At 38.4% G+C, this 26,479-nt stretch overlaps 1 protein-coding gene across 1 annotated transcript; it reads right to left on the bottom strand.

The window, feature by feature from the left end:
* Positions 1-48: 48 nt before the first annotated feature.
* On the bottom strand, positions 49-26,166 carry LOC134878593 (myosin phosphatase Rho-interacting protein-like). The gene is made up of 22 exons (XM_063904737.1): positions 25,990-26,166; positions 23,465-23,542; positions 23,289-23,354; positions 22,275-22,426; positions 22,098-22,182; positions 21,190-21,355; positions 19,290-19,425; positions 16,858-16,969; positions 9,909-10,007; positions 9,614-9,670; positions 9,432-9,500; positions 9,252-9,341; positions 9,060-9,169; positions 7,781-8,270; positions 6,789-6,881; positions 4,497-6,692; positions 3,663-3,810; positions 3,036-3,153; positions 2,782-2,941; positions 2,164-2,265; positions 1,458-1,544; positions 49-1,059 (listed from the first exon to the last, which is right to left on the bottom strand). Exons 1-22 carry the CDS (start codon positions 26,113-26,115, stop codon positions 919-921), a joined length of 4,881 nt encoding a protein of 1,626 aa, XP_063760807.1. The 5' UTR covers positions 26,116-26,166; the 3' UTR covers positions 49-918.
* Positions 26,167-26,479: the final 313 nt, after the last annotated feature.

The raw sequence follows: 26,479 nt of genomic DNA, 5'->3' as shown, positions 1-26,479 counted from the left end.
GAATTTGACTAAAAGGGTCCACACAACAAAATATATAGACAACACTGGTTAATATTAACACATGTGTTTTATTGTATCCTTATGTTGTTCCTATTCAAAGCGTGCACTCATTGTTTATTTACACAATTCATCGTTGTTTTTTTTACCCCAGCAATATTCTGCATTACTGTCACAAGTTGGATGTCAATTCGGGCTTTTATTTTGAAATATTCAATCGGAACTCAGTCTTTATTGGAACAACTTGACACTCTTCTTCTTCAGCCAGAAATAGTGCTGAATACAATCAAAAATAGCATGGTTGTTTTTGCTGCATCTTTGCGAGAAAAATGCAAATAAAATAACTGTAGTAACAGTGAGTTTGAATCTTTCCTGTATAAAACCGAGACATCTTCTGCCAAGGCGATTTATTAACAAAACGTCTATGTTTAATATTGCAGTGTAGAGATATAAATTACAGTTATGTGATACCGGCAAGAACTCTTTCAAATTAGTTAATTTTAATTGATGTTAAATGACGATAGACAGCAGTGGTTAGAAGCATACATCTTTCAGATCAAAGTGTTACAAAAACAATATGGCTGTACAGACAAAATAATATATACATAAATTTAAACTTTTTATAATATTATTTGGGAAATATTCAAAAGAACTTTCACAGGACCATTGCAGCAGAAATGACTGTAGATGACAAAGTCAGTAGGAAATAGGTTAATAATTGCTCAGACATAATACACAATAGGGACACAGTATAAACATCTTCTAAATAAAAACAAAACAAATTGTGAATTAGGATTTAGGAAGAAAGTTCTTGTATTAAATTAATACTTTTTTTGTTTCTTTTAAACACATGTGAAAATACAGGAAGGAAACAACATGTTACAGTGAAGACAAATGTTGCTATTTTAAAAACAGATGATTTTAGGGAGAAGTTTGGTCCAGAGCGTGATGAGCGAGTCTCAGGTTTTCTCTCAGCTCGTCCATCTCTCTCTCTGTTTTGGCCCTCGTGATGCCCAGCTCCATGTGCATGTCTTTGTACTTCTTTGTGGCGTACCTCTTGTCCTGTAACATGACAGACATCACGTTTATTTCTCTTTGATCTCTCGTTATTATTTAATATTCCAGCTACTGTATATGTGTGGTTCTTACAACCACACATATAAGGGCCTTTGTAAGACACTAAGAATATCATATCCAGGGAGGGTTATATTCTCAGAAAACACATCTGGAATATCAAGTGGAGAATCAACATGAAAAAACTTGAATATCTTCTGATGCTGACGTGGTAAATTTACCAGAAAGCATTTGTTGAATATTACCAGAGATGAAAGTAGAAAATAAACTGCAAAATCTCATTAATTTATGATGCCGACCTTGCAAAGGAAAGCCATGTAGTTTCTCACACATGTAGCACTGAAATCTAAATATATATGTGGAAATAAGCCACTTCAGATTCTCACCTTTTGTGCTGATTGCAGGTCGTCCCTCAGAGATGTGATCTCCTGCTTCAGACACTGAACCTCAGACTCTTTCACCCGCAGTGTTATCTGAAATCACAATAATAAACAGCTTTATGTTACCACCATCAATAAGAAAATATCTTTAACCCATGTGTAAACTGGATATCAAATCATACTGCAGAGCTTACTGACTTTCTGACTTATGAAGTAGTTAGAGTTCAAAACCTTGAATTTTTAAGGGTCGGATGCTCTGGCAATGGTCTTTCAGATGCATTTTCAGTTCCAAACCCCCACCGTTAGGCGTTTATAAGATGTATAAACTCTTGAGCTCCTACATTTTTAACTTGAGACAATTTACTATTATACACTTTACTGAATGTTTACCAAAGCATTAACACGTTCTTGTATGTAAATGACGTCTTATTATGCATGTACATTTACTACATTTTTGTTTACTTTCATTTGCGATCAGTGTCTAAAATAAATGAATATCCATTTAATCACACTTTTTTTAACCCTATATTTGTTCATAAGAAAAACAAGTTTGTTAGTTTCAATCAGATATGTTCAGCCACCAAAAACAACAGCACATTGAAATAACACTCCTTTTGTATAAAACTTCAAGGTTTAAAATACATCCCTGTTTTTCATATTATCTTATCTAACTCCATCTCCACACAAGACGTATTCAAAAGAAAAGACTCACCTCCATTTCGTACCGGTCCATCCCCTGACTGAGCGGCAGAGCGTCCTGCTTTGCCAGAGAACACAGTCTTGTGATCTCTGCTGCCAGGTGACCGCTCAACTCCTGGAAGACAAGATCAGAAACAAGGAAACAATTATTCCTTTAACATAATGACACTCTGATGTGTTTAAATAGCCCATCAGCCTTTTATGTCAAAAGGCACGTGTTTGTAAAGTGATGAGCAAATGACTGCATGAATCAGAGTTGGGTTGTACTTCACGAGATGTGTGTATGTATGAAATACCTCAAGGGTTTTTTCAAATCTTGAGTCACCGTGAAGGCATGTGAAAATATATATATTTTTTAAAGAATTCTAGGTAACGCGGCTTGACTAATTGATAAAAAATGATTATGTATGGTTATAGTGTTCCTGTAAAGGTATTTAAATGACTAACACTATTTGCTCGGCAGTTCAGTGGTGGGAGCATTTTACCCTTTGCGTCCGCTCTGAGCTTCCTATTTTTGTTATTGATTTCTCCGCTGCGCAATTATTTCGTGAATTAACCAGTGAAAGTAGTTTTTACATCCTGGATTTCTGCAGGTATTACCCATTTAGCCATTATGCATTGCAGCTCTAACCTGGTTTCTGGTCCTCAGGTCTTGGTTCTCCTGCTGGCACTGACACAAGGCCTTCCTCTCAGCATCCAGGGCCTGCACAAAATGACCGTTCTCCAGACATTTCAGAGAGAACTGCTGGGACAAAACCTCCAGCTCCCGTTGGTACGAGGCCAACTCCTCACTTAAAAAACACACAGAAATATTCTCTTCTGTAGACAACAGTTTCAATATATGCCAACATATCAGGTTTGTTTTGGACAGCATAAAAAATGTACCTGTGTTGTCTGCACATGTCCTCCAGGTGTGTGTTTCCTGTACCATTCTCTGACCGACATCTCCTCTGCACCTCCCTCTCCAGGTCCAGCTGGTAGACGTTCTTGATAGCCTCAATTGCTGAAAGAAGAAGAATAATTAGCAAAATAATTTACTTTTCGTGGTGATAGTTTGAAAGTTTGTCAAAAAAGGAAGGAAACAAAAATCTGTGTTTTGAAGTAATGTCAGCTTGAGTTTTTGTTTACTTAAGGACCAGAGATGTGAAGACTAAAAACTTTTATGAAAATAAAAAGTTAAAAATGACCAAGATCTAAAAAGTTGATGGTAAAAATGCGGCATGTCACTGGTACCTAAAAATGTGGCATGTCACTGGATTTATGATACATTTTTGACAGCTCTTAACTCATTATATATACAGCACTGGAAAAAAATTGAGACCACTCCAAATGTTTCTTAAATCTTTATCTGTACATGTATGGCAGCCAGTCCAGTGTCTGTTGAAACACAGAGAAATGTTGTCAGTACTTTATAGAACACAATAAAAAAAAAAAAACTGATAATGCTCAAGTGGTCTCTTAATTTTTTCCGGAGCTGTATATATGTTCTTATTATACATCCGTGCTCCTCACCAGTGGCAGTAGCAGCGCTCTCCTCCTCCAGCAGCCTGTCTCTCTCCACCAGGAGGTGCTCCACTTCCTGTTGGTGTCGACGCTGCAGCTCCTCCACCACCTTCAGGTGAGACTCCTCCATGGAGGCGAAGCCGTGCTCACATGTGGCCTGGAGGAGATGTTCATGTTACTCTCATACTCATTACCTTCCGGGTGTTCAGTACCTCTCTTTCACATCTTCATTATTTAAACAATTTTGGTGAAAGTAATATTGGTTTGCCTGTGTTAGGAAATGTTTATGTTTCAGTGGTTGATGTCTTGTGGATGAGATTTATTTAGATTCAGTTAGATCAAATCAGTTTAATGAAATCAGATATTTGTCAGGTATGTCTGTTATTATGGAAGTGAAATAGTTTAAAGGATAGTTCAATAGAAATTCCCGAAAACATTTGATCACTGCACACATTGTTTATAGGAAATGTTGGGTAATATGGAATTATTATCAATTACCATTTATTCAAAGGAAATATAATGAGACAAATCCAGATCACAATATGAAATCACATATGTTCTGATAATGAAATATGTTTGAACCTGTCCTCTATGTCTCAGCAGCCATTATTACCTTTCATTGAAGTATGAAAATAGATGTATGAAAATGTATTTACTAAAACTTTGACAGTCTATGCATTTGTTAAAAACAAATGTTAGGAGTTGGTGGAGTTCCACTTGAATTAAGGAACTCTCCTGGATGAAAAGACTCAAATTTACAGACCAAATGATCTTTAAATATGTATTTAAGGGCAGCTTAAGCCTGAAAATAGGATCTTTGTAAACCCTTCCTGCTCTGCTTACCTTCAGCTTTTCCAACTCTTTCTCATGCTGCTTCCGAACAGAACTCAATTTCCCATCTAGCTCTTCTTTCATCTCCTCTGCCATGACAGCCAGCAGCTGCTCCAGCTCCTGCACTTTCCTCCTCAGCAGTAAAACCTCTTCTTCCGACTCCATGCATAAAGGACATGTTTCTTTATGAAATGCATCATTTTTCTCTGCATTTTCTTCTGCTTTCTCCTCAATTCCAAGCTGACCTTCAGCACATGGAAGAGGGATTTCCGGACACTCAACCATCTCCTCTTCTTCCTCTTTATCATCTGGAATACTTTCCTTTAACTCAATGTCTGAGTCCTGTTGGTAAGCTTCTTCTGTCTGGCAACCTGTGTTTATCTTATCCCCCGTGAACTGCTGTGCTTCGATGTTTGACAATCTTTCTCTCAGCTCCCTGTTTTCTTCCATCAAGCGGACACAGTTGCTGCAGGTGAGCGATTTCTGTCTGGTTTCCTCTAGCTGCCTCCCGTATTTTGAGCGCAGCCTGATTAAATGATAGTAGTGTAGAGCTTCAGTCGCTGCAGATTGAATGAAACCAGACATGGGATGCTCTGAAAAGTCAGCCGTTAGCTGGAGTTTGTCCTGCGCTGAGGAGCCAACAGAGGAGGCAAGATGATTTAGAAAATGTATTTTCATCTGCGTCACGCTCCTAAAAAGTCCCATCTCATACAGCTCGCTAGTACAATCAGACATCCTGCTTTCATCTCTCTTGTCCATTTCCATCTCAGTTGAAGTATTCCAAATAATATCAAGATTTTTTAAACTTTCCCTACCTTCCTCCGGGCATGTCTCAGAAAGCAGACAATGCCCTGAAAGCAGCATTTGCTCCTCCACCATCATACGTTCTGTCACCTCACTGAGGAGCTCTTCGACAGGTTTCTCCTCTTTGAGCTCGGAGGGGTTTACTTTGACTTTGTCGTGCAGCAATCTCCAAAACTGCTCCTCCCACTTTAACTGACTCTCCACTGTTAGCTCTTCCTCCTTTCCCAAACCAAAGTCCAACTTCTCGATCACCTCCAGCAATTTGTCCAAAGCTTTCAACCTCATGACCATCCCGTTTATCACTTGCCGTATCCTTTCTTCACTGGAAACACATTTATCTCCATCTCCATCTTTCAAACTCTCCTTCTTCTCCAACTCTTCTTTCAGCCTCCTGACCTCCGCCATCGCCTCTGCAGCTGATTCGCGGTAGTATGTCTCCGCTCCCTTCTGCTCGGCGTTTTGCTTCTGGAGCTCCCTGCAGGTCGCTTCTGATTGCTCAAGCTGCTTCTCCAACGCCGTCAGCTTTGCCTCGGTAGCCTCGAAACATCTCAGCAGATACCCCTTACTCATCTGTGGTGCTCCCTCTGATCCTGTTGGAGAATTCATCTGCAGCATGGCCTCCGTCTCCCTCAGATTCTCTTCCAGGGAGGCGATAAAAGTCTGCGCCTCCAGGAGCTGCTGCTCTCTTGAGCTGACCTCCATCTCCAGAACTTCCACCCTGGTTTGTCCCAGCTGCTCCACTTCAGGGAGGTGATGGGGTTCGGTGTACCTGCTGCTGAGCTCCACTTTGAGCCTCTCTATCTCTCGGTCTGCCTCCGTCAGCTGGTTCAGCATCTCCTGGTTACGCTGGTTCAGAGCCTCGTTCTGGCTGGTGAGCAGCTCCACCTCTTGGGAAAGCCTCCTCACCAGCTCCGGGTCTGACGGTAGGTGTTTATCCACACAGCCGCTCAGAAGTTTGTCCTCTCCCTCCTCCAGCGTCTGCAAAACTAATGAATCACTGTTTTTTATCTGGGTTTCTGCACTGGGAGCCTGCTCACAGTCGCTTCTGTCCAGCTGATTCTGGTGGTTCAATGTCGCCACGTTTAAATCGGTTTGTCCGTCACTCTGAGAAAAGGAGTCTTCGCTGTCTGACGCAGGTGAAAGTAAAACAGGCGTGTCCTCTGTCTGAGGAAGAAAATCCCCCAGGTCGGTGAAGTTGCCCTCTGTGTCATGCAGCCAGATGCTGGGCGCTTGAGGTTTTAATGAAGGCGGGTCAAAGCTGAGCGGCTCCTGCATGCCGATGATGCTCCGCTGTTCTGTGCTGTCTTTACACACATCCTTCAGGGTCTGTGCGTAGCCGTTTAATGTCTTTACATTTGTGTCCAATGGGCAGAAAACTGCTTCAGGAGTTAGAGCGGGGTCCAGCTAAGGGAAGACAGCAGCGATAGGTTACAAAACGAAGCATTGTAGATATGAAAACTGAAAGAATAGGATGTAGTTAGAGATGCATGGGTGGCTGACCTGCTGCTGATAGCATCCCGCTGCAGTCAGCTGAGCTTTCAGCTCCAGTCTGCGACACTCAGACTCCGCCAACTGAGCCTGCAGATCCTCCATCTTTAATGGGAAACCAGTATATGAATAATCACCAATAATCAAATACATGTTGAGATGTTACAATGATGAAACCAAAACATGATCATAAGTCAGTAGGATTCATCCTTTGGGGATGAGAAATATCCAGTTCAACAATGATGTTATGAGCTTTAGCAAAGTTTTACGCTTGTTGCTTTGAGGATAAAAGCATTTAATATTAATATTATTTTCATGTTTTAAAAACTTGAGTCTTTTAAACAATATCCTAAACTTCTAAAAGCTTTTTATTCCCAATTTCGATTTAAATGCCAGTTTGTTTACAACATGTCACATTTTTTATTATATCAATTATTTTTTCTATACATAACATGGGTCTATCTGGTGGAAAACAGCTTGAATCTTAGAGCCAGGGCTCTAGATGTTAAGTGTGATTTAATATAAAGTGGGATTTTATGCTGTTATGGCTGTGGAATAAAGTGGACCTATTTTGCAAATGTTCAGCTATGTTATGCCCCTTCTGTGACATGATCGGTTGGCTGTTAGTGATCATTAGTGATGTCACTATAGTGACATATGATTATATATGCTACGTAAGTAAACAAAGGAGAAAAATGGAGGCGTTTCAGGCGTGTGGGTGGGAGATAAACTCCCTCTGATGGGAACTTTGTGATTTGAGCCTTTGCAGACCATTTACATGCACAAATACCTACATATCAGACACTAAAGGAAAGAGAAAACTCTTCCAAACCACAACAGGGCCTCTTTAAGGCTCTGATTGTCGTTATTTTAAATACACTTCAGTATAGGAGCTGAGGTTTAAATTCAAATATGTGTGGGAGAAAATGTATTCCACATGCTTTATCACAGTCAACAGGATTGGAAGAAATAAATGGTCTGTAGTGAGGGATTACAGCACTCACCCCCACCCTGTAGCTGTCCAGCAGCTCCACAGGTTCTTCAGGTTCAGGAAACAGTGGAATGCTCCTGTCCAGTCTGAACATCGTCTTCTCCACCTGCTTCCAGCACTCATCAATCTCTTCCTCCACTTTCTGCTGTGATTTCGGACTCAGTGTTCCATCTGCTGTTTTGTCTCCAATCGCCTCCCATCCCAGAGGGAAGCCCAGCATGCTCTCGTACTTTCTCCTCCGCTCCTCCCTCCTCTTCCTCCTCTCCAGTTCTCCTAACTCCAGCGGGCACGGAGCTTTAGTCCTCTGATGGTCCAGGGCGGGTTTATTCTGAGCCCTGAACTCGGCCCAGTCAAAGGTTTTGTTGCGTCCCTCCCGCCGTCTCTCCATCACGCTGCTGTGTTTGGGGTGAGGGTCTCTCTCCGCGGAGACGTCAGTGGGAGGAGAGTCCTGAGTCACATCTGGTTTGGGGAGAGCTTCAGATGGATTGTGGAGGCCCGGTAAACTGATCACAACACGTAGTAATGATTAGATTGAGGGTGGGAAAACATTCAGTTAAATTCAAAACTCTTTATCAGAGAAGTACAAGAGTACCACAATTGAAAGGAAATGTAAAAATAATACTTTTAAATGGCAGGGATACGCTTATTGTTGACAGAATGGTAATGTACGGTGGTCGACAGATGCAGACGCTCTACAATGGCTTAAAATGCGCTGAAGTTCTGGATTTTTCAAAAACACAACTAACCACTCACGCAGCTAACCTTGTCACTACAAATACAATGAGCTTCCTGCAGAGTTTTGCATTTGCAGCGTTTCATTTTCGCAACACTTTTTAGTTACCGCTGTGAACGTTCTGCTTTTAAACGTTAATAAACTAAATATATTTTTATTTTTAGACTGTTGGTCGGACAACACCATTTTTTGTTAACTGAACAATTTACAAGCAGAATAAATTACAGTTTTAATTTGATATTAAATTAGACAGTTAATCATGAAACTGTAGCGTACAGTTGCATAAAGTCAAATTACCCAAGTGCTGAGACAGGTACTTTTACTTGAGGATATACATAGTTTATTACGTTATGCAGTAGAATTTCTTGTAATAAAGTATTTTCACATTGTTATATTTTACTTATAGAATAATATTTGAATATTTATTTCCAATTTGGCCTGAAAATATTCAGATTTATTGGAATTTTTTCTGTCTTTTAATATTAAGGAACAGGATAAAATATATTTAGAATAACTTAAGCTTTAAGTTTTAATCAAGAGTATTTAATTTTGACTTTACCTGGTTACATCAGGGGCTTTAGCTGGTCGGACGTTTTTCATCAGAGCCTGGATCCAGTTCTTGCGTATCCCTGAAGTCATGGCTGACAACGTGTAGAGAGCCTTTGGGGTCTAAGACAAACATCATGCTTAATTTTATGGTAGTGGGAAATGTAGAGGTTTCTGTCTTTTAGTGTACGAACATTTTTCTTACATGGATCTGAAAGCCGTAGTTCCTCTGCACCTGGTACTCAGACACATTGAAACACTTTGTCAGGTCGATTTCTCCTTCAAGATGTGAAGCCTGAGGGGAAGAAGTAAAAGATATGAGAATCACTTTTATTAAACACTTCTTATTATAATTCAATAAATGATTTAATTAAAATCAAAATACCTCCTCAGCTAGTGAGTCCTTGTAGTACCTCAAACTGTCAGCGGACAGAACAAACCAAGATTTCTTCCACTAGAGGGAAGCAAAAGACAGATGAGTGAGAAGTTGTAAACAAACAGAATCAAAAGAATAAAAAAGTGACTTCCATTAATAACTTAAATCTGATTCAGGACAAATGAGTTTACCTGCCCATCTTCATCCAGTTTGACCATCCAACCTTTTTTGAAGTTCAATAAATCTGGCTGTAACGAAACACATTGTTAACATCTTTGCATAAACAGCAATTACTTGTGAGGAATTTAAGTATACATAAAATAAGGTAGATGACTGACTGAAGCTTTTCAAGTCTTTGTGACCCCTTCATTTAGATGTTTTTGTAATAGTTTTAATCTACTTTGTTGACCTCAACTGTTGCAGCTTTCATTTAGTATGTTGATTTGCAATTGTTGGTATAAAAGATTAATCTGTTTGCTGTCTCACCGTCATGATGGTGTCGGACGTCCTGCGGTCCAGAGACTTGGATCTTCTCTGGGGTGGAGGTGCAGTCAGCTGTGTGATGTCTCCACATGACTGGAGCTTCTGTAGAAGACAAAAATAAATCATCAGATGATAACAGCTTTTTGGTGTTTATTATCTTAAAAGGGACAGAAATACATATTTGCACTCTTATAGTGTAGTGCTATTTATTAGTCTAGATTGTTTTGGTGTGAGTTGTCAAGTGTCGAAACATTTCGAGATGTCTGCATCTTCTACCCTATCGATGGAGAGGAAAAGGGAATCTTCTCATGTGCAAGTCGCTACTGAAAGCGTGTAGATAAAGTTGTCCTCGTTGGCTAAGCTGTGAATGTAAGCTAGCTGAGTAGTTCCTCCTTTCCTTTTGCGTGATGATAAGGTTTGCAGGTGTAGTTTGGTAGAAAGAAAAACTGTTCACAGCAACGTCTTTGAATTATCTTGGGTAAATGTGACAATTTCTGAAAATAGAGACTAGAGCTGTCGACTTATTGATCAGTTTTGGGGTTTTCCCTTTCCTGTAGCATGTTATATAGCTTTTATGTGCAGGTAAATGGTCAGAAAAGGCTAAAATCATAATCAATCAAAGTTTTTCTCCCTGAAACAACTCCATCGGACTTCTTTATTGACTTATGTAACATAAAGACATCACTACCTAACTATTTGTGTTACTTTCTATTGGCTAGATCTAAGGAGCAGACATTTCCGATCCATCTCTAAGTGGTGAAAAGAGGTGCTGCAGCAGACAGTATGAGAAAAATAAAGACCTTTGGAACATCAAAGCATGGAGACATGTCACAGTAGAGGCACAGCATACAAACATGAACCTGAAAGTTAGCATAATATATCTCCTTTAATCGATCTAATCCACTAAAGAAATGTAAGTTGACTAAAACAAAATCAATCGATTATTGGACCAATAGACTAAAGGAAACATTGCCAATGAGTTTTTGTAGGCAAAGTTTAATCTAGTTCCATTATATTCTACTCTACAAACACTGCAACTCAAACAGAACAGTCTAACATGATAAGAAGCACCGCAGCTAAAGGAGAAAATATATGTTTTTGCTTTTAGGATGAACTGCCCCTTTAAGAGTTGAGGTGTTTTCTGAATCAGGACGGTGGCAGTTTGTATGTGCGGCCTGCATTCCTTAAAGCAGAGTAACCGATAGTCTGGATCCTTGGCAGAGACGTCAGCTGTAAGGATTAGGCCTGCTGTAGAGCACCGCGGGGAGCCCAACAGGCTTTTCTACACTGCCTGTTAAACTCTTACTCACATCACTACTCAGCTGCACACGGATGACTGCATTTGGCTATGTGGAATGCATGAAAAGGTTTTAAATGCAACGTAATCCCTGATACTTCATGGCTTTTTGTATTAAAAATTATGCTACAAAGTCCCAAAATCCCCGCGTGCTTCTTCTGATCAGCTTCCATGCTGGCAAATAGAAACAGAGAACTTATCTCTTTTAAAGTCTGAATTACAAAGCATTTATTGAAAGAAGCATTTTGTTTCCTTGAAGGGATTCATTCTCCCACTTATATAACCACTTCAATGGGAAAAATGACCACTTACAGAACATTCTTTGTCTTTTTCTTTTCCTGGCATTTACATTGAAAACCATCCAAGGACACAACACATGGAGGGACAGAGTGCTCTGGGCTTTTTTTCTCCTTCTTCTTCCCAAACAATCACTGACCGCTGCAGACAGAGCCTGTCCTCTGTTTGGAGAAGAAGCCTCCAAAAGCTAGAAGGGAGGGGGAGAGTGGGGGGAGGACGAGGAGGCTGTCTTGGGAATCTCAGCCTGAATGAACTCCGGACAGGCTCTTTTGACCTTCTCCTGACTACCAAAACAAACGCACCCAAAGACACATAAATCCTCGCATGGGATAAAATGTGCTGCTGAGTGTATTTAAAGGGCAAATCCTCCAGAATGAGCTTGTCTGTTTAATCAAAGATTAGCAACTGCCACAGTGAGCACCATCTGTGTCCAAATACATTTACTGTGATATACTTTTACTCTTGTTTTCTGCACCAGCTTTAAAGGGTTACTTCTCTTTTTTCTACCTATGTTTTTAAAGAGGCCCTATTACCCTAATTTTCAGCTTCATTTTTGTATTGTGTGTTTCTACTCTGGCATGTTTACATGCTTTAATGTTCAAAAAGTGCTTTATTTTTCCCATATGCCAACAAAATAAGTCTTCCCAGTACTCCTCTTTTCAACTGTTGCTCATATGTCCACCATTGTCTCCCCACATACATTCACTTCTGAGCCTAACAAAACCAACCAGGATTACACGATTCATAAAAGTGAACATAAAACTTGAAGTCAAGTATGGATTATTGATTTACTTATTTGAAACACAAGACCTGAAACATAAAGCACTTATCACCTCAATGTAATGTGAAGGAAATGTGACATGTAAAGACACAACTGTGTTCATAAGGGGTACTCCATAAAACAACAATTCCAGTTAACCTTTTTTTTTTCTCATGTTTTTAAAAAAGGTCAGCAACATTTAGAGGAAATAGGTATTTTCAACTTTTCAAAGGTTCCTTGTTTTTTTGTTAAGTTTAGACTACATATACGATTTGCCCTATGATTAGACTCATGACTGAAATCATACATTTTTAATGTTAAAATATCTACAAAGGCAACGCACTTTATGTGAACTTAAATGCAGTAGGAGGCTGGAAGTGGCCGATGGACAATCTGAAGGTGTTTACTTCACTTCACTTCACTTCACATCATTACCGAAGTAAAATACCCCACAATATCAAGAACGTTTACAAAACTCAAGAAGGATTTGGACCCAATATGTCATGTTACCAACAAACACAGCAACAAATGGAGTGCAGCTGCCTTATTTTGATCTCTTCCGACACACTGTGAGATCGCTGCTGACCTAGAAATTGCTGCCAAAACTTCTCCTTTGCGTTGTTTATGGTTTATGATTTTCCTCTCCTAATTATTTACTGAGTTAAACCTAATGACAGCCGATTAACTCACTAAAGAAGGTTCAAGGTTCAGGACATTATATAAAACAGCATTGCAAATAATATCACCATTAAACTAACCCAGTTTATTACTTCAATGCAATGCATTTATATGTACAATAATTATCCTATAAACTATAACGTGTCTGTTTTAATTATATCTTAACCTTTTTAAACCAATGTTTGGATTGATGAAATACATATTTTGGACCATTTATGTTTGGATTAGTTTATTTTATTTTTTTAATGTTAGTGAACGGTATGTTTTTGACTTGCAATGTTTCTATATAATACATGAACTCTCTCAATGTTATATGTATTAATAATACGTAATCTAAATACTTTTTGTTCAACATCAATGCCCCTATTCAAAAGCTTCCCATTTCCCATGTCCCCATTATGTCTTAGGATGGTATTTGTTTTTTTATTTAAACTTTGGTGGTTAGTTGAAGACAAAAATGTTTTGGTATTGATTTAAATACTTTATTTTTATTAATATTTATCATTTATGTATTATTGTATGTATTTATTAAGTACAGTTTTTATCATATATATATATATATATATATATATATATATATATATATATATAAAAAGGTGTTGTACAAAAAGTGTATTATTGTTATTATTATTATTTATAAAGAACAAAATACATTGAACAAAATATGTATATATATGCAAGGTGCTATACAAATATTTGTATTATTATATCCTTATGCATTTATTATTATCATAATTATTTAATTTGTATTATTATTCATAAAGGCTGAAAGATATTTTACAGTTATTGTCCGAGGAAGATAGTTATACGTACATACCATAGAGGTACATACATATACACATCCATACGTGCAATATCAACGTAATGTGCCGGTTATAGTGCAACGACAAGACACAATAGTCGTTATAATGATGGTAGTGCAAAGGCCTTGCTTACTGATACAGGACTTTCTGAATTGAAGCACTTGACTTACTTAAATTAGCCTGGTTTAACTGGTTAACTTAACTGGACTTGTTTTGCTACTTGTTTTTTATTTAATAGGTACTGTCACACAGACAGACGTGTCTACTCACCCCCTTAATCACTGAGGTCTAGCCCAAACAACACACAATGACTGTCAGTCACAAACAGGTGTGCACTTGGAAAGGGAGCACGACAATGTTTATCGGGTTCAGTCAATACGGACCGTCCCGCGAGTCAGAGATACTCCTAAAGATTTCATTATGGGCAGCGAGTAGTTTAACTACTTTTTTTACTGCACTATCAATACTTTTGGTTGTTGAGACTTGTACTTGTGGAGTATTTTCAGTTTGGTATTAGTACTTTTACTTCAGTAAACTATCTGATTACTTGCTGCAGGGTCACTGTTTCTAACATGTTCTTGTTTTAGGTCTGTAAGAGGAATGATCTCTCCCAGATTACAACACACTCACACAGAACGAAAGGTGGGCTAAACGCCTTCAAGGCATCAAAACCAGTTCTGTTCACAAACAAAATGCAGCTCCAAATGAATCACCAATTCTCTCCCACCTGCTGACACACGCTCCCACTGACACACATGCTTGGAGCAAACACAAGCCTTGACACGGCAGGGTCGACTCTTCCACGCGTTTTATGCCAAACTCTCGTCGCTTCTTTAACCCTAACTGAATCTGGAGTTGTTACGATGCAGGATACTTGAAGAAATCAAGTCCTGATTTGTTGACAGATGCAAAAAGAGATAAACTTTGTGCAGAGCTTCATCTATGAAGTGACATTGCTCGCTGAGTAACACCTGGTTGTGTGAATCATGTTGGAACCAGCCCGGCGCAGGCCGAGCACAGCTGGAAACAGTGACTGGTGTTAATCTTGTCAAACCCCACCTTGAGATTAATCAGCAATTCCTGTTCATGGTCATGACTATAAAATGGGAGCACAGTCAGGAAGTGGGTTTCTTATTGTTTGATGATGTCCTGAAACCAATTATTTGAAATGTTTTCTATCATTTTGGCTGTTAAAGCATCTGGCCTACTTTATAGCAAGTTAATTTAAGTTTAAAAAGTGTAACCTCAGCTACTACGCTATTATAAAATGTTTAGCCAGCATTCTGATACTTAGACTCTTAACCTCTTAATGCATAGCATCAACTATAGTTTGACAGACATTTGGAAGCCATGTTGAACCACTTAAATTATAGGAACCTGTCCCAAACACCAGGTTGTGTATCCCCTAAGGGCTGTGTACCTTTCCCAAAAATGTTTCTGTTTCTCTTTGTGTTCTCATATATTGCATCAAAATGCAAAATGGTGGACGAGGAAGAGATGCACCAATTTCCTTGGTGTTTTTATTCTTGGAAAACCACAAAAGGAGGTGTGAAAGTTACTTTTTTCAAGGTTTCCTTAATATGTTGTACATGCAACAGCTCTAAGTGGTTAGCTTTAATGGAACTCAAAAACACGTTGTTGTGTTGGTTGGCATGAGTTTAGACTTGTTTAATAGAAAACAATGAATTAGAAAAATATATAATAATGATATAGTACAAAAACACGTTCTGATTAACACATTGACACTGTAAGAAAAAAGACTTGCATTTCGTGTACAGAGCAGTGGCATTGTGTAAAAGACAGTAGTTAAGTGAGTTACCTTTTTAAAATGAATGATGGTTAGCACTTGATTTTCACTTTTTAAAACTATAACAAAATGTTGGCTGAAGCTTCATTTGAAACGTTCAGACGTGAGAGCGATTTCTATCATCTCATTTTACTTCAAGCAGGAACTCTCCTTTAACCGACACTGTAGGATATTAATCAATGCTTTTACGACGAGAATTATTAAACATGCAGAAACTTGTAGGAATTACACAAAGATGAAGCTTTGGTGATTCCGAAGTATTAAATGTGTGTTGTTTAACAAAACAAGCCTCCTGAATGACTAACTCTGAAGGTATTTCAAGCTCGTCTAACAGGGAGGAGGAGACACCGTGACTGATCCAGAACATTTTGTATTGATTAAATATTGACACTGTCCAATGAAAACCATGCAGGTGATTTTTTATCAAAAGAAGGCGAAGGTTTTGTTCATACTTCTGAAAGGGGCCCTATTATGCTTTTGGGGAAGGTTTCCCTTACCTGTAGTTTGTTATATAAGTTTTCGTGCATGTACTTTTTCTGCAAAGGCTAAAATCCCAAAAATCCCACCAGCGGGAGTTCTCCCCCCTGCATGAAATGCCTCCATTGGACTCCTTTTTTACTTCCGTAACATAGTGATGCCACTAGGTGATACTCACGCTTCTATTGGTTAGCGCTCCAGCACATACTTCATTTTTTTTCAGTTTTTGTACTGTTCACATAACCATAAAGATTGTTGTTGGAATTTGATATTACAACAGGGGACTTATTCAACAAAACACATTATATTTCACTCAAAATTAGCCTATGTAGTTAGCATGTGATCTGGCCAAACATGTGTCTTGTGAGGTCACAGTGAGCTTTAACCTTTGACCACCAATTTCTTTTCAGTTGGTTTAAGTGAAGGGTGGTGCCACAATTTAAGAAAATAGGAATTCATTAAATGATCACCTTCGTGGAGTGTGTCCAACTTTGTTGACAGTGACCTTCGAACACAAAATAGTAATCATTTTTATGTCCAAGTTGATGCTCGTTGGAAGTTTTAAGAAATTCCCTCCAGAAGAGAATGGGCACGTCTACCACAAAGGACAAAAAATGGGTTTTCTGTGGCAATTGACCAACATACTTTTATTCTGTTTGTTTAAAATATGTTTTATAGGAGGAACGTTTAAATTTAAAATTATATGGAAAATAGATTTGAAAATGTCTGTGGAGACATCTTATGTGGCCTGGGGGTGTTAGAAAATAAATGTTTGGTTTACCTGTGTAGTGCTAAAAGTACAGTATAGTATCATAAGTACGTGGTGTGCTTACCTCTCGATGGTTGGTGCGAGCTTCACTCCTCCCCGTCCTGGAAACAGCTGTCTTCGCTTCTTCTCTCTCGGTGGCCTCCAATCCCAGCAGCCTTTCTGTTGACCTGCCATGGCTGGAAAATATCAACAACTAATGAGTGAAAAGCAGTCTGTGAGGCTTCCCTGACCTTCCTAACACACAGGTGGTTTCTGACATAATTTCCACCAACATGAACACGACGATGACAGCTTGATAACAGACTCCAAACAACACCTGTGCAGCGGGAAATGTCTTTTTTTCTGTGTCAACACTGCGCTAACATCCAGTTTTTCCACAGATATAGCGTCCACCAGATTAGTTTAGCATCATCGCAAGCTAACTCTTAATTAAAAAGCACAAGGAAGAGCTGAGGCTGTTGGAATGTCATTAGTTTTGTTGGAATTTGATCATAAATCAAAGTATTGAACAAACTGATGGCGGCGCAAGATGAAGAGAGGGAGAGGAACACCACATTTATTATAATTCATCCTCAGGGGAGCATAAAGACCAAATTTCATAGCAATCCATCAACTAATAGTAGAGAAAGGGAACAGAGATATCACTCAGCCTGTTTCTTGTTAGCACGTGTGTTAGCTTTTCTGCCAAAAAAAGAGTATTCAGTATTAACACACGATAAAAACGTGAAATAACCTTTAAAATCTTATTATATTGAATATTAACCCTCCTATTATCCTTTAGATAGTTTATAGAAGCAAGTATTGACTGTTTGAAATCCCCAAATAAGTGATTGAGGTTTGAATTCAGGCTTTTTGAGCTCTATGAAACATTGAAAAATGTACAATATTTACGAAAAGGTGTTTTTAGCTTATATTGGGGTCATAATTACACCCAATTTCATAATCTTCATGGTCCTAACCTGCCGTAACCATACCTGTAAAAGAAGTGAATGAGTGCTTTTTATGTTACACACTGTGGGGGATGGGAAATATGGTTTTCTGTGAGGTTAGTGTTAGGGTTCACCTAACGAAAATGAGGACACTTCCACTTTTACAAAATGCCAAGTGTACAGGAACCATTTCATAAAAAAATGTATCAGATAAAAATGGATTGGTGCTTGACAGGAATCTACCCTTGCAGTTTTGTTCGTATTAAAAGAAGGTCTGTTAATGTGTTTTCATAGTTTTTAAAAATGTTTTTTTATATATTATGGTACCTGATTATCAAGTTCAAAATGAGAATGCAGCAACTTTCACTGGTGGAAGTTTATTTTGCAAAGCAGAGAGCACATTTTGCTGGAGAATGATTGTGTTTCAGCAAGCCTATATTTGGCATTTATTTATGTGTTGGGAAATAAGTCCTTCAGGGCAGAGTTACACAAAGCACTTTAAATCTTCACATTTATCTGCCTTTAATATTCCTCATCATTTTTTAGGTCTTTCTGATGAATATATGTTTGGTGTTTTAACAGTCTGCTTAAGAAAAAGCAATCACAAAGCGCAGGTTACTTCCTGAACCCCGCAACAATACAGGAGGGGTAGATCCAGTGAATGATATTTATGTCATCCAAACTATAGCCTCTTCTCTCCATTTTCAGAAAAATGTGTTTTCTTGAACATGTTAGTCTAATACATAACGCCCCAATAGCCAGATTTTGTGACGGTTGTCAAATCAATAGCCCCTGAGTGTTGTTTGATTCTGTCATTTTTATTCTATTTTTCTCTGAAATCGTCACATGATATATTTTAAGCCAAACAGGGTAAAACTGCTCTTGTCCTGAGGCATGTTTTGTAATTTAAACTGTTTCCCCCCCCATTGAAATCAATCTAACATTCTGTACAAACAAACAAAATATGCTGAACTCTGTGTGTCTCTTAGGACATTATAAATAGAGTCCTGCCTCTGGTGGGTTTACACAGCTTTATGCCCTCAAACTGAGATTTCAGATGTCTACTTTCTCAGGCAGACAGTCAGTATTAAAGTGCTGAGAAACAATGCCGCAGATATCTAATTACAGCAGCGTTTTGGAATTTCTGGCCTTATTTGGAGGGTATTTCGTTTTTTTGTTTCCCCGAAAAAGGCAATGAGTGAAGGATCTCCTCACGTGACCGGTTTACATGCTGCTGGGGCACAAAGTGGGAGGGTTTCTGTAAGCTAAATTTAAAAATGCGGCCGTGTGATCTCTAATAGAGGGGTAGAGCATGAGCCTTTGATCTGGTGTTTAGCGGTGTGTGATGGCTGTTCGGCTTTATACTAGGGGGGAAAGCAGAGAAGCATTGGATGTCCTTTGTGCTAATTGCTTGCACATTTACCCCCTTTTCCTCTGCCAAGGAACTTTAAAGGCTGTTACTAACAGAAAGCAAGAAATAAACATCAGAATGCTGCCAAACACAACATATAGAAGGGTTTCTACACATCTTATAAATCCAAAAAATGACCTTCAATTCATTTATTACCCTTTCTCCTGGCTCTGGTTCTTGTTGTTCGCTGATGTTTGGATGCTGTTTGACTCAGACAGCTGGTTGGCACTGCCAGGCTCGGTGTTTCCACTGGTCACCAAGTCCAAGGAGACCGGGCACAGGTAGCTGTTGCCTGGATATAGAAAACAACACAAAGCTGTTTCAGACTTTTTAATAAACTGAGAGCAGGAACACAGTTTGTTGTAATTCAATCCGTGTGAAATCATTCTTTTTCAATCACACAACACATTATGTCAGGGTTCACACCGAGGCCAGTGGCGCAAAACCTCCGGAGCTTTTCCTGGTTACACTTTCATTAAGATACAGTATTTTGTCAAGTACAGAAAATGTTCTTTAAAGTAAAGAGGATGAGTTTCAAGGGCAAATAGTCAGTCGTTTTTAGGTTTTAATAATTCACTTTTGCTTTTTTTTAACATTGATAGAACCACAAACTAAATGTTAGCTGCTAAAGATTAGAAGAGACTATTAACAATGACTTGTAAAAATCAACAAAATAAATGTCGGAACTGGACTGGAGAAGAGGGAAATTACTGAAAGGTGCCTTATTATGTTCATATCAGGGTTATATTTGTATTTTGTTCCTCTACTGTGACATTTCTCCATACTTTAATGTTCAAAAAGCTCTTTATTCTCCTCATACTGCCTGTGCTGCAGACCATTTTTTCACCCTCTGTCTGAAACCAGAGCCTAGTCTGCTCTGATTGGCTAGCTGGCCGGCTCGGTTGTGATAAGACAACCGCTCAGAGACATCCCTCCCCTTAACAAATGAAGTACAATGTGTTTGAGGGCTATCCAACAGAAGAGTGAGTGTTACATAGTGATGTCATGATGTTACGGAAGTAAACAAAGGAGTCCAGTGGAGGCTTTTCAGGTGGGGAGAGAATTTCCCTCTGCAGGGAACTTTGGATTTTAGCTTTTGTAGACAATTTACATGCACCAAAACCTATATAAGTCACTACAGGAAAGGAAAAAACCCTTTTCAAATAATAAATTCATGAGAAAAAACATGTGATACGAGGAAAAATTAACCTAAACATGGCAAAAATATGTGCCTTAAAACACTGGTCTGACAGAAGCTAAAAGGGTCTTTCCAACTGCCTCACATTTAATCCATCAGTAAAATAACTATTTAATGCAGTTTTAAGAAAAATATAAGATGTTTAAGATAAAATGCTTTCTGAAATAAGCCACTAATTCCATCACTTTATTACGTGTGCAGATATAAATCGAAGTGGATTCATTAATAAATGTGTGTCTATTTATGTTGTTTGAGTAAAAAGGGTTAATGTTTTTCTACTACAATGCTGCTACAAAAATGATCATAAAACACATTTATTAAACAATTATGGTATAGGAACCCAATGGCAAGGGGGAACCCTTGTTTTTTGTTAGGACCCCTCGTGTATGACCCACATCGCTCTAATGAAGCAGCCTATAGGCACAGTCTTTATTACAGGACCTTTCCAGACCCTGCAATAAGTCTGACGCCAGATGGGTGCTTCTGTCCACTTTGTGGCAGCACAAAGAGGAATACCTGGCCGCTGCTAATCATCCAGCTTATTAGAACGTGTTTAGGAGGTCTTTTATGGATCATGTTTGGCTTTTATGATGCCTGAAGGATAGAGACACATGTTTTCCTGCATATCTGTGAGTTTCTTTCTGTCTGTCTTTATTTATGTAACTTCCTGCTAAAAGTTCTTCCCATGATTACAAGTCAGTGCTGGGTCAACATGTCTTAAATGAAGTGTGTAAATAAAAAGCTGGAAATGTGAGAACATCTGCAGGACGTTAGGACAGTGAGAGAGAGGACAGGAAGTGGCAATGACTGGCCCAACAGACATGAAAGCCTGGGTGCATGTTTGTGCTTCTGCGGCACCTGCAGGGATCTTCTCCGGGGGATCCGAGCCTGGGAGAGTCCAAACGGGGGTTTCACCCGGTCCCCCGCCTTGCTGCTGGTCTTCCTGCCACCGACCGGACTCTGCAGCGTTCTCAGAGGACGGGAAACTCAGATCAGTTGCAGCCATCTTTGCTGGACTAGGTTCCTGATGTTTTGTTAGAAAAACAAGAACACAATGTTGGGACAAGCCTTTAATTTTTATTCATGTAATAAATCCCCCAAAGCCCAAAGTAACGTCTTTATTTGTTCAATAGCCCAAAATCTAAATATATTAGATTGAGACCTGAAATGACTCAGATAAACTTCAGACAAATTGTTTCAGCAAAAATTGGAAGAAAAATCCTTTTGCTACTTTATAATTAAAGTTGGGAATTGTTGAATTTGGTAAAACAAGCAATGTGATGCTGCAATATTTATTTTATGCTGGGGCATTTTTGTATATTTTCTGACATTTCTTAGCAAAGATTCATCGTTTAAGAAAAAAAAGTCAGCAGAATTTCAAAACACAAACAGAAAAGCTGAAATAAATTCACACAATTAAACAAAACCTTTTTGAAAGTGCTAGAAAGTCAAATGCAAAGGGGTTCATCCTCTGGAGAACATGAAAAAAATAAGAAACTTTAAAGCAATCTGCTCAGTAGAGTTTGATATCTTTAGGTAATGATAGCCTCTTAGTTGATGGTTGGTGCACCACTTTAGACGCAATGTAAATTGGAATGGACGTTGATGTAGAAGATCCTCTGACTTGTCCTGTTGCACCAGCATGTAACGTTTCAGCCTTTCAGTGAACAGCTAAGATGGGTGGCTAACACATTTAACCAAATATCCATGTTCCCTGTTCATCCTCAAAAAAACACAGCGTGTGCTCCATTGACGTGCTTTGTTACCTGGGTGGCAACAGGTTCCACTTTGCGTTTCTTCTTCTGATTCTGCTTGTTAGTCCGTAGATAGATGGCGAGCTGATCGCTCCACCTGGTAAACAAAGATAGGAACAGCACAGGCAAGTCATTAGCGACTGTACCGTGTCACCCTAATCCTTACTTTTCTTACTCTTTTTTACTGACCCATTAATAATCTCTTTATTGTCACCGCGGATAAATATTTCCTGTGCCGGAGTGACAATGCAGAGTGCGTTCCTCTGTCCCGTCCTGGGCTCCGCATCAGCGATGTCTGTACACAGATTCATGTTCACCGTCCCCTGAGGCAAAGTGCTCGGCTGAGGGGGAAATCAGAGGAGAGAGCTAGTTAGGAAATCTGGCTTAGCGGTATTGTTTTGCTTGGACGACTGACGATGACTGACAGTTAAACAGAGAGCAGTTTGTGGTGTCAAGTGTGGAAAGCAAGAGATTTGAGAGGATCACAGAGAGTGGGGGATGTGTGCATTAGAGGACAGGCTAAGCCCAAATCATCTGCACACGACATCTGGCCTAAACATGCCTGCTTTATCCCAACACACTGTAAATGCAGATGCATGTACAAAGCAGGCTTTACTGTACACCAGGGCTGAACCCTACAGTACATTTTGCATGTCTATTCGTTTTGTTTAAACACTGTATTTACACTACTGAACCATTTGTAGACTTAGAATCCAGTGGTGACCGTTTAGAATTGATTCCAAACATCTCCAATAACTCCAGAGTGAAGTGAAATCCAAAAGTCAATATTTATTGTAAGAAGATAGATGTTAAAATGTTCTTGATTCACAACCAAAGTTTCTCTCTATCTAATATTCTTCTTTAATACACGTTTGTCCGGGTTAAGTCTTTAAAAATAACATTTTCAATAAGGTCACAAAAGATCTATTTTGGCTCTAACAGTATTATAGTACATTATTTAAGTGGTATCAAAGAAAAAAGATCATATTATTATATTCCTGCTGCTCCATCATCACTTTCATACTGAAAACAACCACCATTTGGAATCAGTTTGTATAAAATATTTTATATTATAAATTGTATTGTATTTTTAGGATGACATTTGAACTTTTGTTACACAAGCTGATTTGCTAGAGCCCTACTGTACACGGCTACATGTCCTTTTTTTGTACTGGGAAATGGTGTTACTATATGAGCACATACCAGTTCATCCAGGGCGAAGCTCAGGCTGCCGTCTTCGTACAGAATAAAAAAGCGGCGCTGCCATTTCTGTATTGACACACAACAATTAAAATCACCACAGCATCATTATGTCATCAAGTCATGACAAAGATGTAAAAAATAAGAGTGGATTCCAGCTTTGTGTCATCATGTCCTACCCGAGATCTCTGCATGGGGTTGGCAAAATCTGTTCCCTCAGGTGCCAAACAGAGCCAGCCTCCGTAGACGGGTTTTGCCTGAGAGTCATGGAAAAAAGTGGAGTGAGCATTCAGCCTCTGGGGTGTTGGAGCACACCAAGGGATTGATTGACAATTGTTTGTATAATCAATTCATCATTTATGACATGTATTACAGCAAAAATGTCAAACAGATTGTAGTTCCTGCCATCTGTGCTTACATATATTTCTGTTTGTTGATTTTTCACTCTCGATTATGGCATTGATGTTTGTTTTTGTATGATGTGTTGTATTATTTTGGGATAAACCAAAGCCACATTTTCAGTTGTGACAACAAAGTAAATCTAATCTATGTGGCTAGTTTTTGGAAGTAATTTAAAAACAGTGTTAGTCATTTTGAGTAATCAGGTCATTTGAAAGAGCTATTTGATAATCAGGTTGATCAATAGTGAAACTAATCTCTAGCTGTAGCCCAGATAACTGATCAAAAATACCCTTATGCTGGTATTCAGGTTTTATTTTGGTGGTCTACCCAAACAGATACAGTACTGTTTGGGTAGACCACCAAAACAAATCAACCTGATTATTTATTTGGTATGGTATATTAAATGTTGCCTCTTTATTTCCTGTCTGTTTGTTCTGAAAAATCACTGACTGTATACTTTTCTATCAAAGTATTATGCAATCCGTATGTGTTTTCCTAAATGTTCGACACACATAAAAAGATGCTCCACAACAGCTTTTTCTCTGAATGCACAGTCGAGGGTAAAGCCATGTGCAATGTTGAGCCACAGTGCTGAAATTACAGGGCACAGTGAAACCAGGCAGGGGAACAGAGAGTAATAACATATTTTAACAATGTGAGGCATGCAGGAAGCCGTCATGATGGACTCCTTACATCAGCTGCACATGACAGACCTGCAGCAGCAATGTTTCCAGAGGCGGTAAACCAAGAGTTTAGACACCTTGTGTGAGCACAAAAACGTGTCTATTCTGCAGGAATGTTTCATCAAAAAGAGGATGGAAAGATCATTTTGATATTTTATCAGCCTGATTATTTGACATTCTGTACATCCAGTAAAGAGCAATTATTTTATTGCCACAGGTATGTTTAAAATGAATTACACCATTTGATCTTTTGACGACTCATATGCAATAGTCACTAGCAAGTTGAATACATCACCTAAGGGCTATTGAGATTGCATGTTAATAAAATGTATAATTTAGTCAGATAGAGGTAATACTTCACATTTTACTCCGCTTAGTTACATGCTGTTTTCAACAGTATTCATTACAAGTGACATTTTTGTAAAATAATTCCTGACAAGTCATTTGTCATACTTAAATTGATATTTTATATGTATTTGGCTTTTGAAAATGATGTTTTTTTTTTTACTTAAACTGCTTTTTTGGGCACTTTTAATTAAGGATTTTTATTTCAATATTTGTTATTTTCTTTTAACCTTAAGTAAATGATGTCAATACTAATTTCAAACTGACTGGGATTAAGGGACTGTATGAAAATACCAGAGAGTGAAGGTCAAAACGGATATTTCAGTATTGAATTTGACAGACCCTCCCTTGCATTATATCTTACTTGTACCCACTTAATAACAAAGTAAAACAACACCATAATATCTCAAAATGTAGTACTGTGTTGCTTCTACTTATTCCACAATTAATGTCAACAACAAAAAAACATAACTAATCCAAAAAGGTGTAATCTAACTACATTTTAAATATATGTATTGAATCATTACTTTCCCAACAGTTATCAATGATCAGAATTAGAAGGAGTTTCCAATTTACACATTTAAGGAAAGGTTTAACTTATATGAAATATTGAACTTTACTAATCATTTGCTAAGAGGCAAATGTAACAAAATAAATCCCCTTAAAACAGACAATATTTTTCCCCCTTTTGTCAATAAGCACTTTACAACCATTTTTTCTATGATTTAAATTAACATTTTGTTTTGTCCCCAAAAACCTGACATACACCTACTTTTAAACAGACCTCACATTCCCTGGTAATACATTTGTGTACAGTCCCTAAGTAAAGCAGACATTTGTAGGCATTTTAACTTTTGGGGGATTTAACAAATCGAGAGGTTAATTGAAGAAAACCAGTAAACATCCTGTCAATTAAGGAAGCCAATATAATTCAATAGTAAAGTTGGAAAAGTAAGTCGGAAATGAGGTACACAAATACGATTTGAGCTGTAACAGAGGTGACAGTTTAATTTTCACGAGTAATATCAGGATAAAACCACCTTTCTTGTTGAACGTAGTAATTTCAACATGAACGAAGTAAAAATGTAAAGTTTAACGTTTAAAGAAAGAGGATGCTAGAAACTGAAGAAACAGACCAGTACGTCGAATATGAGTAACAGAAAACATTTCAAATGTATTTGTAAATTGTTCGAAAAGCTGTTTTACTTTTTAAAGGAATTTACTAAGTGTCGTGTCGCATTAATGATAATAAAATAACACAAGTTTAACGTTACCTGCTCCATGTCATGGTCGTTCAGCAGATGCAGCTCGCGGGACTTGAAGCAGTTTTGACATTTACTCTTATTAAAGATGTTGGCTTGAAATTTGCTGCACGGGTTCGTTCCCTTTTCTCCCGACATGTTTCGGTCCTGTGCCGCAGAGTAATCCACAAACAACCCGCACTCCCTCCTGCGATGTTTGGCATTGAATGGTGATCCTGAACCAACATCTGTCAAACTGTTGACTCTCTATCGTCATGGGCGGGTCATCTGACGCGGGATATCCAAACAACATCCGGTCACAACCTACAAAATAAAACCGGCAACGATTTATATTTTTTCTCCCTAGGACAAATAAATAAAAACATAATAATAAACAGCAGTTAATATGACATATGTTATTCATTACTTTTTGTATTTTAGTTAACGTATCTTTACATTTATAACTGATATATTGAAAGAAAATACAATTGAAAGGAGGAAATTCAAGTGTTGCATCCTATGT

The sequence above is a fragment of the Eleginops maclovinus genome, chromosome 16 (genome assembly GCF_036324505.1).
Source record: "Eleginops maclovinus isolate JMC-PN-2008 ecotype Puerto Natales chromosome 16, JC_Emac_rtc_rv5, whole genome shotgun sequence".
NCBI lineage: Eukaryota > Metazoa > Chordata > Actinopteri > Perciformes > Eleginopidae > Eleginops > Eleginops maclovinus.
The sequence above is the reverse complement of the archived record's forward strand: the minus strand, read 5'-3'. Positions and strand labels throughout refer to the sequence as shown.